The sequence below is a fragment of the Alosa alosa genome, chromosome 9, assembly GCF_017589495.1.
Source record: "Alosa alosa isolate M-15738 ecotype Scorff River chromosome 9, AALO_Geno_1.1, whole genome shotgun sequence".
NCBI lineage: Eukaryota > Metazoa > Chordata > Actinopteri > Clupeiformes > Clupeidae > Alosa > Alosa alosa.
This window is the reverse complement of record NC_063197.1, coordinates 33,747,582-33,760,081: the sequence shown is the minus strand read 5'-3', so window position 1 is coordinate 33,760,081 and position 12,500 is coordinate 33,747,582. Positions and strand designations below refer to the sequence as shown.

The following is a 12,500-nucleotide window of genomic DNA, read 5'->3' as shown; positions in this document are numbered from 1 at the left end:
ACACACACACAGGGTTTCACATGACTTCCTAGCTGCCTTGTGGAATGTTCCAAGATACCGGATCCCAGCCCTACATTGGATAAAGAATCAGCAACATCCCCTCTCCACACACACACACACACACACAAACACACACACCACTGTCCTTGCTACTCCCCAACAGTTCCCCACCACTAATTTAACCAACAGCTGCATATTTACTGTCTGTGTGTGTGTGTCTCGGGTTGTGTCTGTGTGTAGCTGTCTGCTCCCAGTCAGGAGAGGAGAGGAGGGAGGAAGTGGGTGTGGTAATTAAAGTCAAGTGAGTGGGGACTGAATGTGTCCTGCTCCAGGATAGGTTAGATAGCCGTGTGTGTGTGTGTGTGTGTGTGTGTGTGTGTGTGTCCTGCTCCTGGATGGGTTAGATAGCCGTGTGTGTGTGTGTCCTACTCCAGGATGAGTTAGATCGCCCACTTGTTGTTATTCTCCATGCGGTGTGTGTGTGTGTGCATGAGTGTGCAACAGCACTTGTTATTCTCCGTGCGTGCGTGTGTATGCAACAGCACTTGTTATTGTTATTCTCCGTGCGTGTGCACATCTAGAACCACGGTTCCACCTCTCCATCAGGCTGTTCCTCACTTTATGCCCTGCCGACGTTTCGTAGAATGTTGCTGCATTCAGCTCCTGAGCGTGAGTGGACCGTGGTAGTCTCTGACCCAGAGGGAGAGGAACCATGTGAGCGGAACCATGTGCGGAACCATGAGGGGAACCTTGTGAGGGGAACCTTGTGAGGGGAACCATGTGAGGGGAACCTTGGTAGTCCCTGACTCAGAGGGAGGGGAACCTTGGTAGTCCCTGACTCGGAGGGAGCGGAACCTTGGTAGTCCCTGATTCAGAGGGAGGCATGTGAGGAAAACCATGTGAGGGGAACCTTGGTAGTCCCTGACCCAGAGGAAGCACTCACACCAATGCGGCCCCACTCTGACTGAAAGCTGACAGGGTGTCATGAGAAGTGCTGTCTTCTCGTCTCGCAGTGCAGTGCAGTGCAGTACAGAGCTGCACACTCTGTGTGTGTGTTCTCGTCTCATGGTAAAGAGCAGAGCTGCACACACTGTGTGTGTGTGTGTGTGTGTGTGTGTGTGTGTTCTCATCTCATGGTGCAGAGCTGCACACGTGTGTGTGTGTGTGTGTGTGTGTGTGTGTGTGTGTTCTCGTCTTATGGTAAAGAGCAGAGCTGCACACATTGTGTGTGTGTGTGAGCTGCACACACTGCTTCCTCTTTCCTGGAGACGAGGTGTAAGGTGGCGAGCTGCGCTCCGCTGAGCTGCCAGTCACATGACTCTAAACGCCAGCGCTGCTGTCACCAAGCCGAGCTGTTGTCACACTCCCGGCTCGTGGAGCCCGGAGTCGTGTGTGTGTGTGTGTGTGTGAGTGTGAGGGAGAGAGGAGGCAAGAAAGGGGGCAGTAGTTTTGAGAGAAAGAGGGTGGTGGTGTGACCGCTATGAAGTTATTAAATTATGTTTAATTATGACAGTAATTTGTATTCTGGTCTGTTTGTTCTCCACTTGAGGCTGTATTTTAGTGTAAGTGCACTTTAATGTATGTAAGTGTACTTAGTGTAAGCGTACTTTAATGTATGTAAGCGTACTTGGTGCAAATGTACTTTAGTGTGGTCTCTTCCCATCCCTGTGCATCACGCTGTGTACCTGTGTGAATGAGTCCACTTTGGTCACCTAATGCCTTTGCATCTATGCAGAACTAAAGTATTCAAATGGACGTATCCTGATGAAATGCAAAGCCACCTGCCCAGAACTGCATGTGTTATCTGTTGAAGTGGTCATCTTTATGGAAATGAGAAACCTGTATAGCGTTGAGTGTTAGACATAACGACTGGTCCTGAATGACCAATGGATTAAATAACAGTGCAAATGATTGAATTCCAGTGCTCTGTCTTTGCTGCAGTATTTAGAATAACAGTGCAAATGATTGGATTCCAGTGCTCTGTCTTTGCTGCAGTATTTAGGGGACTTACTCTTGTTGTTTGGTGTTACTGTATGAAACAACCTACCTCCCCCACATCTAGACTATTTACACATGTTTGGCTCTTTGACTAAATGTGTGTGTGTGTGTGTGTGGTCTGTTAGGCTTGTTGCCAATGGTTGGTCAGTAGACTATTCCTCCCTGTATGAGGCCATCTCAGCTTTCCTGAGGTCAGGTTTCAGAAAGCGAGAGAGAGTGTGTGTGTGGGCACACAGGTGTATTACTGTGTGTGTGTGTGTGTGTGTGGGCACACAGGTGTATTACTGTGTGTGTGGGGGGAGGATTAACACTTTATGGTAGTAAAATTAGATTTGTAATTGTTGTTGTAGATAGATATAGGGGGTCTCGGTAGCATACAGACATCACACACAACATGCACTTACAGCAGAAATGGTAAATATAAGTATAAACATATAACAAAACTCCACTGTACAATAGAGACAGTAGGAGATAAGAAAAACTAACAAAACTAAATACTAAATACACTATATAAATTAAATGTAAAAAATCCAGTGTGCTTGAGGGTGATCAAGCATGAAACGCTTGTAGTGACGGGGCCTGTAGTTCTGTGTGCATGGTGAGATGCTCAAGAGAGTGAGTGTCATGGTGAAGGTGCAAAAATTAGTCCAACAGTTGTGTTGTGGTGCCCAACTCAGAATAGATGTTTTCTCATTACTAATGAACCAGGAGAACTCTGAATGACCATCACCAGCCGCAGGTGAAATCATTAAAGAAAGTGACCTTTTGTGAGTTACTACAGTTAAAATATTGCATATGGAAATACTCTATGCCCTTACCTAATGGCATGAGTTTGTCATGTAAACATTGCTTAATGTTCTATTTTATGGTTTTCAATTATGGTTTGCAAATGCATTGGTAATGGTATACTACAAACCTATGGTTTATGGTATACAAACATGGATTGGGACAGTTATATGAGGTAATGATGATGATCTAGAAATAGCTGATCCTGATGTTACTCCGGCTATTATACCTATATGATTGTGTCATCAACAACCCTACTGGACAGAGCTAGAACATCCTGTTGTAACAAGGTGTGTGTGTGTGTGTGTGTGGGAGAGAGGGAGTGTGTGGGAGAGAGGGAGGAGGTGTGTGTGTGGGAGAGAGGGTGTGTGTGTGTGTGTGTGTGTGTGTTCCTGATCTGTCCTGGACTTCTTTAGCATTCCATCCATTTCCCCCTTACCTGGGAAAACTGGCCGTGCTTTTTTTAGCCCTCACGTGTAGCTGCTAACACACACACACACACACACACACACACACACACACACACACACACACACACACACACACAGCCTCATAAGAGCCTCCTCCTCCGTTTGTTTGAGGTGGCAGGAAATGAGCCTCTTGTTTCCTTTTCCTGTGAAGTCTCCATGTTAAAATAGGGCTGCTTCTGTGAAGTCTCCATGTTAAAATAGGGCTGCTTCTGTGAAGTTCCATGTTAAAATAGGGCTGCTTCTGTGAAGTCTCCATGTTAAAATAGGGCTGCTTCTGTGAAGTCTCCATGTTAAAATAGGGCTGCTTCTGTGAAGTCTCCATGTTAAAATAGGGCTGCTTCTGTGAAGTCTCCATGTTAAAATAGGGCTGCTTCTGTGAAGTCTCCATGTTAAAATAGGGCTGCTTCTGTGAAGTCTCCATGTTAAAATAGGGCTGCTTCTGTGAAGTCTCCATGTTAAAATAGGGCTGCTTCTGTGAAGTCTCCATGTTAAAATAGGGGCTTCTGTGAAGTCTCCATGTTAAAATAGGGCTGCTTCTGTGAAGTCTCCATGTTAAAATAGGGCTGCTTCTGTGAAGTCTCCATGTTAAAATAGGGCTGCTTCTGTGAAGTCTCCATGTTAAAATAGGGCTGCTTCTGTGAAGTCTCCATGTTAAAATAGGGCTGCTTCTGTGAAGTCTCCATGTTAAAATAGGGCTGCTTCTGTGAAGTCTCCATGTTAAAATAGGGCTGCTTCTGTGAAGTCTCCATGTTAAAATAGGGCTGCTTCTGTGAAGTCTCCATGTTAAAATAGGGCTGCTTCTGTGAAGTCTCCATGTTAAAACAGAGCTGTGAAGTCTCCTCCATGTTAAAATCGAGATGCTTCTGAAGTCTCCATGTTAAAATAAATCTGCTTCTTCTGTGAAGTCTCCATGTTAAAATAGACCTGTGAAGTCTCCTCCATGTTAAAATAAAGCTGCCTCTGCTTCATCTCTGAACAGACTGAGGAGCTTGTGCTCAGCACTGTCTCTTAAAAGCTCCTTTAACTCCGAAACTATGAACCCTTTTCTCTCCTGAACCATTCTCTAATACATGGAAGCATACAAGCACCCCAAAACTATGAACCCTCTTCTTTATCTTCTAATACATGGATGCGTACAAGCACCCCATGTATAGGCTACTGGATCACCTATCTGACCTTATCACCTTTCTGACATGCCAGGGGTGTGTGTGTGTGTGTGTGTGTGTGTTTACATACTGAGGCTCTCCTCATCTTTATTACAGCAATTAAAATGTTCTTGCTTGTTGAATGCTGTTGCATGTTGGCCCTTGTGGTATGCTGTGGTCAAAGTGATTAAGCATTATCCTCTGTGTGTGTGTGTGTGTGTGTCTTCTCCAGGGGGAGAAGAATGCAGGCTTCGATGTGCTCTACCACAACATGAAACATGGCCAGATTGCCACCAAGGAGCTGGCAGAGTTTGTTCGGGAGAGGTAAGCTGGTGTTTTGTGTGTGTGTGTGTGTGTGGGTGTGGGAGGGAGAGAGACAGATGGTGATGGAGTGATGGGAGAGCTTTTGCTATTTTTATGGATGACTTAAAATCTCTGTATGTTTGTGTGGGAGGTTTGGGAGACCAGTCCAACTGTTCTGTCTGTGTCTTTAAATAATATTTCAGCTTTCAACATGAAACATGTCTGTGGTTCTGTCTCATTAATGTCTCATCACATTACATAAGGGACAGGGGCACGCCTGAGACATACACACCAGTGTTGCGCGATCCGCCCCAAAATTGAGCGGTCGCCCCGCGGTTACGAGTCATAAAAAAATATTTTAATGATATTCGGGTCATTTGCGTGTGGGTCAGTTAAAATTAATTATATATATACTTAAAGTATCACAAGAAGGCTATCATCAATATTTAACTCATAATTGCTTTCCAAAGATATCATTGGTTGAAGCATAGCATACTTGCCACATAGGTGGAGACAGCTAGAGATGGAGACGGTAGAAGCTGAAGACGCGAGATATTAAAATAACAAAGACACCCCTCCAGGAAAAGCGACATATGGGAAATATTTGGAAAGGTTCTTAAAGAAGATGACAGTAATGCAAATTATGTTCTACTTATTACGAAGCCATTTAAAAGTATGACAGCCACAAAACAGGCACGACCAACATAACTTGTCACAAACGCGGGACTGGTAGACGCCCTCCCAGCCAAACGGAGTAGGCTAAGTGCTATTCTCAGACCTCAAGCAAACAATAGATAGCTTTATATTATACACTGATAAATTATGGTACAGACTACACAGCCATATCTACTACCGCTATGTATAGTGTGATGGACAAGCCATGGATATTTTTATTTTGACATGATTGTGTATTTTATTTTGATATACTTTGGTTTGATTGTGTATAATTCACTGGCACAAAGGATGAATATTTCCCTTCCAATTTAAGAATTCCATTCCATCACGTGTTGTCTGCATGTACACTATTAAACGGGACCGTTAATCAGTCAGCAGAAGGTTTTTATCAGGTCAAGAGTTCAGACCAAGTTCAATTGTCTTGACATGCGGGTCAAACATGGTGATTTGCTCATTGTTGATTGCTCGTAAAATTGCGTCATGAGAGAGATGTGTGCATCTTTGAGACGTTACTTTTTGAAAAGACGATGACACAAACAAGCTTGGATGCTCCGTTAATGCTACGTTATCGAAGTCATTGTGCACTCGCGATTCAGAGATGCATCACGACGGTTTGGATATATTTCTTGGATCTATGATCACGAACTGTCACTGATGTGCTTGCTCACGCACCTGGACTATCATGGAGGTTGCCACACCAGTGGTCAGCCGTTTTGGACACTCCCACAGGCACAGATGTGCGCTGTGCATCAAAAAGCGAGTCAGACTGAAAGACAGTAAGATGCTTGACCCGTATTGATATTCTACTGTGCTACTTTGAATGTAATTTTGATTTTTGGGGATTGATATGGAAAACCTTTTGTTTGGCACCTAGGTGAAATTTGTGATGTGTTGATGTTTACTTCTTGTATGCCACATTCATTTAGAAGGTTAAATTGCAATAACTGCTTGTTGGGTTGTTAATTACTAAGTCAACATGTAACAATAGGCCATATAGGTTTGCGCATTGGTATGCGCATGAAAGTTAACATAGTTCGTTGTGTCCATGACCTAAACAGTGTATTTGGGTCAGTAAAGCTTTGTGCTCCATTCAGCATTATAAACCAGTTCTTATGCTAACGTTTTGACCAGCAATATATCTCTCTTGCCTACCTTGCTGCCTTCACCATTTATGTTATCGAAAAAAAAAAAATATGTCCATGGCCTTGAAGTCTTGTCTTAGTGTTTAGCTAATCCTTGTTAGCTGGTTGCGCTTGCGCTCTAGTCTTATTCTCATTCAATCTCCTGCGCAAACATTATGTCCTGCATGCCTAGTTGTGTGTAGTTCTACTGCATAAAGTTTAGCAAATAAATTAGTTTGTTTAACAGAAATGGCCTACTGTCACACTGCATGGTAGGCTACAACCAAAAGCGCACATTTTGTAAATAAGCGGGTCGGGTATAACTTTGTCTTAATTAATCGCGCTAATCACTCGCGGTCCGAGTTGTGGTCGGGTTGATTTAAATATCGGGCGAGCTCGGGCCACTTGTGACCAGACCCGCGAGACACACACGCGTGCACACATGAGCACAGGGACGTGCCTGAGACATACACACATACGCATGGTAACATGCACACACCAGGGATTAAAGTGAAAAAAAAAAAAAATCGTTTGACTGAACTTTTTTCAGGCCATAAGTCATACGTTGTTCATATCTACCTATAGAGATAGCACCTTTTTGCGGTCGCGACCTATTGGTTTTAATGTACAAAAAGATGCAAACAGCAAAGTAAAGGGAGTATTAAGCCTTATTCACGGGCGCCATTGTTTAAACCAAACGAGGCTACAGGGTACATTTACTATATAATTAATGCCACCTACAGGTGAATGCATAGAACATAACAATCCTATGGTTCAAAAAACCCTGTAGCCTCCTTTTAGCCGCCAATGGCCACCATGTGAATAAGGCGAATTGAGAGTGTTCTTGATTGAGATTGAGTTTTCCTGATGAACAAAAATATATTTTAGTACGATCCCTGACCATTGCTGATTAGCCATTGCTGTTCTTTTCTACTTCAGCAATATTGTAGAAAGGCTTTAACACACTCTTATTTAATTACTTCAGGCCAAAAGTGTTTAAAGGGGAGATTTTTTTTTCTTGTTAATATGCAATTCAACACCAAGTAAAATCTATAAAATCAAGTTGGCAAGACTTCCCATTTCCTCATCAAAGTAACGAATCAGAAAATTCTAGATATTGTTCATATTTCCATTTGTTGCCTCATCCGCATTTAATGAAAACATGGTAATTTTGAGTTTTACAGACAACTCAGTTTTTCAATGAGCAGCAATACTGTGTGTGCTCATGCAGTAGGTCTGCGCATTTAATAATGACAATCTGGAGACGGCGCTTTTGTCTTCAGCAACAGATTGTATAAGGTTGACAAGAGGTTGCGATATGGTGAAGGACGGGTCGTGTTGCGCTATGAAAGAACATGCGTAGCCTACTTTCTAAACGTAAAAACAGTCAGCCATAGATGAACGTAGCCTACCTCTGTCGTGGTGGCTAGTTGCACCAGGTAGGGAAGATGTCCTGAAGTGCACGAACTTTAACCTTATGGCGGTCTTCTGATTGGTGGCGTGCTAAAACGTTTTCCTATTGCATCCATAAACAATTTTCTTGCAGCTTAAGCGCAAAAAGCAAACCCCTGGCACTTCAATTTCTTTACACCATGGCTTGTTAGTTCTCCTCCGTTTCCAACAGCTGCCCATCTCCATTTATTTTTAACTTTTGACACCTGCCTTCCTTTTGCAACAACGCGATCCATGACAGCTAGTGGCCTTGCCAAATAGACGACACAAATCATGGCGCTTAATATCACGAGGGTTCTGGTAGGCCTACCTGGTTATGGTTTTGTGCTATAAATTAATAATATTTTATAGCAAAGTTTTAAGTTGACTATTTTAATTGCATGATTATTTTTTGTCAACATACACTCACAACCTACTGTCGTTAAAAGTGAGGCCTAAGCAAAATAGGCTACAAGGCTGTCTGTGCGTCACAAACACGACTGACCCCCCTTACTCGACAGTTCGCGATGATAACAATATTATTATTATTTTATGTTAACACGCTCAGTCAAAACCTTCCGTCGCAAATTGTAAAAAACATTGTTGTCAAAACAGACCGGATAATAAATTGCATAGGCTACGGTTTATATTGCGTCGCTTTACACATAATGTTAGTTGCATTGATTTAAAAACTGTAACAATAATAGTACATCGGGTGGCATAGCAGGCTATCTGTTCGTCATAGGTGACACCCAAAATGAATGACCTCCCCTGACAAGAGTTCGCGATAGTAAGAAATTGTCTACATTGATGCACGGAAAGAACACGGCCTACGCTACTTCTCATATCCAAAAAAGTTAAACGGATTGGCCAACCTCATCAGCTGTCTCGATTGTGTCACTATAATCCAACTTTTAGACCGTTATAGTCCTCCATACGTGTTATACCGTTATAGTCCTCCAGACAAGTGTGTAGCTACAACATAAACAAAGCGAAACTCATGGCTGACGTAGGCTATCTTCTTGAGCGCTCACTGATTGAGACACAGAAAGTTCTCAAGAACACTATTAGTTCTTTAAACATTTACCTAATATTTGTAGTTGCAAAGGAAACTTCCCCCCTCCTATTTTTTTTCTCATCGGATCTGCATCGATCTCAAATATGACATTTCTAAAATCAAATTGACGGAAATCCGTCCTACGACAGAGAACTTTAATCCTTGACACACACATACACACACTCACACGTGCACATATGAGCATAGGGTCATACCCGAGAGACACGCATAGACGCACGGACACGCACACGCGCTCACTCACACATGTGCACACATGAGCATGGGGACATGCCACACGCAGTATGAGGAATATTCTGATGGGCAGCTTTTGGCTTTATTGTGCTGAACTGTAAAATAAACGTGTGTGTGTGTGTGTCATGACAGGGCTGCCATCGAGGAGACCTACTCGAAGTCCATGAGCAAGCTGGCTAAGATGGCCAGCAGTGGAAGTCCCCTGGGGTGAGTAGCATGCTAACACACTCACACTCACGCACACACACACACACACACTCACACACACACACACTCTTGGATTGGGGGTAGTTGGCCAGTGACTTTAGTGTCGTGGTGGATTCAAACAGCTTTGAATTGGGAAATGTTTAATTTGGGGGTCATGTCATGGGGGAGTAATGTAACAGAAACCTGTGTGTGTATGTGTGGGGAGGGGGGTGTATATCTTATTTTTGGTCTGCGTGCTCTCTTGGCTCTGTAAGCTAGTGCAGAGGTGTGTGTGTGTGGTAAATGAGCTGCTCAGTAGAGCCGATGTGTGTGTGTGTGTGTGTGGCAAATGAGCTGCTCAGTAGAGCCGGCGTGTGTGTGGTGCCACCTTGAACAGGACTTAAGACAGGAAGCTGACAGGAGGGTAAAGAGTTCCGGGGGAAAGTGTGTGTGTGTGTGTGTGTGTGTGTGTGTGTGTGTGTGTGTGTGTGTGTGCGCACAGTGTGGTCAGAGGTCACATGCTGCGGTCCGCACTCTTCCTCAGTCACCCTCCTTCTCTCTTCCTGTCTGCTGCTGCTGCCTGTCTCCACGGCCCAAACATCCTCCGCTCGTGTGTGTGTGTGTCTGTGTCTGTGTCTGTGTCTGTGTCTGTGTGTGTGTGTGTGTGTGTGTGTGTGTGTGTGTGTTTGTCTGCCTGTGTGTGCGTGTGTGTCTGTGTGTCTGTGTGTGTGTCAGCTCAGATCTCCTCACTGCTGGCCAGTCCACCTGTTTCACCACTGACTAATGGACGAGAGAGACGCTGCTCTCTGTGTGTGTGTGTGTGTGTGTGTGTGTGTGTGTGTGTGTGTGTGAGAGAGAGAGGCGCGCTGCTGCGTGTGTGTGTGAGAGAGAGACGCTGCTCTTGTGTGTTTTATTCTCCAGGGTCTCTTTCTACAAAGTTCTCTGTTCGAGATGTTGGAGAGCTGCACTCATGTTGTAATACATTCAGATCATAATCCCAAATTTAAGATGTCTTAAAGTTCATTTTTCACTTGTTATTTGACATTGTTAGATCTGCTGTCAATATGTCAAACGCTAAAGATTCCCATTTACACTGTTCATCATTTTATTTTTGGGGTCTATTGGAATAGATTTACATTAAATGCATTCGGTGCTCCAAAAAAGTATTTCTCATACTGTATATTTCTGTCCAGACTACATCAAACTTAGTAGTAGTGTTTTAAAAAAATAAATAAATACAGAAACATGTTGCTACTTATGGGTTTTCAGGTCTGAAGAGGTTTGAATTCTTTGATCTTTAGAAGGATTAACTCATTGAGTGCCAAATGCGTTGAGTGCCAAAATAGTAATATCACGTTTTTAGCTTCTTTTTTTTTTATTACGAAACTAGACACTCTAACACACCTTATATGTGATTTTGGGAACTCTGTGATGAATGGAAATTGTAAGAAGCCTTTCAGAAGAGTTATATATATATATTATATAGCCTCGGAAACATAGAGACGTTGAGTTATATCCTCACTTGAAAGAGCTTGTGTGGACAAATAGGGTGAAGAGTTAAATGGCAATGATATTATTACATACTCGTTAATCTGACTCCATTTGATTAATAATTTGTATCACCAATCAATTACCAAGTAACTAGTTTATCAGCTATGAAGGAGAATGGCATGGCACACTACGAGAATTGAAGATAGCCTATACGATTGGTAGGCAAATGAACAATTTAATAGGCATTAAGTCTTAAAGGTAAATGTAACCAATATCACTTCAGTTGAATGTACAAGTAAACTCACAGGGTCTACTGTAACAAAGTAGCAAATGGTAACAAAGGAAACTTCAATTCACCAATTCACAGAGGTAAACTTGACAAGTTAAAGATAACAGATACACCAGATAAAACAATAAGAGAGAGAGAGAGAGAGAGACCCAGAGAAGAGGTCCAAGGTGGAAAAGAAGAGAAGATGGGAAAAGAAGCCCCAAGATGGGAGAGAAGAAGGCCCCTGGAGGACCAGAGCCTCCACTTTTATCATTCACTTGGGCCACCCCCGACTCATCAGAGCCTTTGTTGTCTGAGGTGGATGGGTGTGGCCCAGGTGGATATCATAACTTTATGCTACAGTTTAATTCTTAATCTACAACTATGCACAGATACATTCAATTGTACCAAAACGATAATCAGACTGTTGCCCACATTACAAGTATTAATTCAAGACCAAACATGAATGTATTATTCACAACACATATTTACAGAGCAATACTGTATGATAATGAGGTTGGCCTATTTCACCAAGACATCACATAGGCCCAGGACTGAGTTATCTCTCAGTAGAGGGGTCAGAACAAGGAGCAAATGGTCACTTTATGCATGAGCGGGTGTTGGGGATCTTTGGCCATGGCCAGCTAAGACAATACAGATCAAACACAGGCATCCACACATGTAAATTGACTGCAAAAGGCATTCTTTAGAAATGCATAAGGTTTGGGCAAAAGACGGGCCTTACAAAATTAAATATATGACTATCGAAAACGCAAGATCTGGACGTTTGATCTTAACTCGGCTTTTGATGGTTGCCGCTTTGTTTTTCGAATCAGTCACACTGATTAGCCTATCAGTGACATGCACGCCAGGTCAAAATCAGGTCATTTATTTTCGTGGGTTTATCACTAGGTGGCAGGTCTCGTTAGATCTCTTCCCAGAAACTTTGCAGGCAACACTCAGGCCACTTCTCAGGTGCTGAAGGGAGAAATGAAAAAGTCGAAGAGAAAGATATTGCAGCAGGTGCGTTTTCACCAGACAACGCTGGATGAGTCCACCTTTCTACTAAGACAAGATGACTCTGACCATGACAGGTCAAAAACATTACAAGGAGTGACTGAACACCGTGCTGAGGAGGGAGTTCCATCTCCACCACGAGCGGGCCTAGCGGAGTGGGTTGTAGGCAGTCAAGGCTTGCAAGAGGGCACGCCTTGCCAGAGTGCGAATATGTCGGTGATAGTGACTCATAAAAGACGCAATATTTCCATTTCTAGAAAAAAAAACAGGGATTTTTATGAAAACTAGCCACTGTTTAGC

At 43.1% G+C, this 12,500-nt stretch overlaps 1 protein-coding gene across 1 annotated transcript in view; it reads left to right on the top strand.

Annotated features, from left to right (window-relative positions):
- Window positions 1–12,500, top strand: part of fcho1 (FCH and mu domain containing endocytic adaptor 1) — an 80,373-nt gene that overhangs the window by 13,469 nt on the left and 54,404 nt on the right. The window contains exons 4-5 of the mRNA XM_048252930.1: window positions 4,632–4,723; window positions 9,371–9,445. Of these exons, the coding sequence (XP_048108887.1) occupies window positions 4,632–4,723; window positions 9,371–9,445 (167 nt within the window). The remainder of the gene's footprint in view (window positions 1–4,631; window positions 4,724–9,370; window positions 9,446–12,500) is intronic.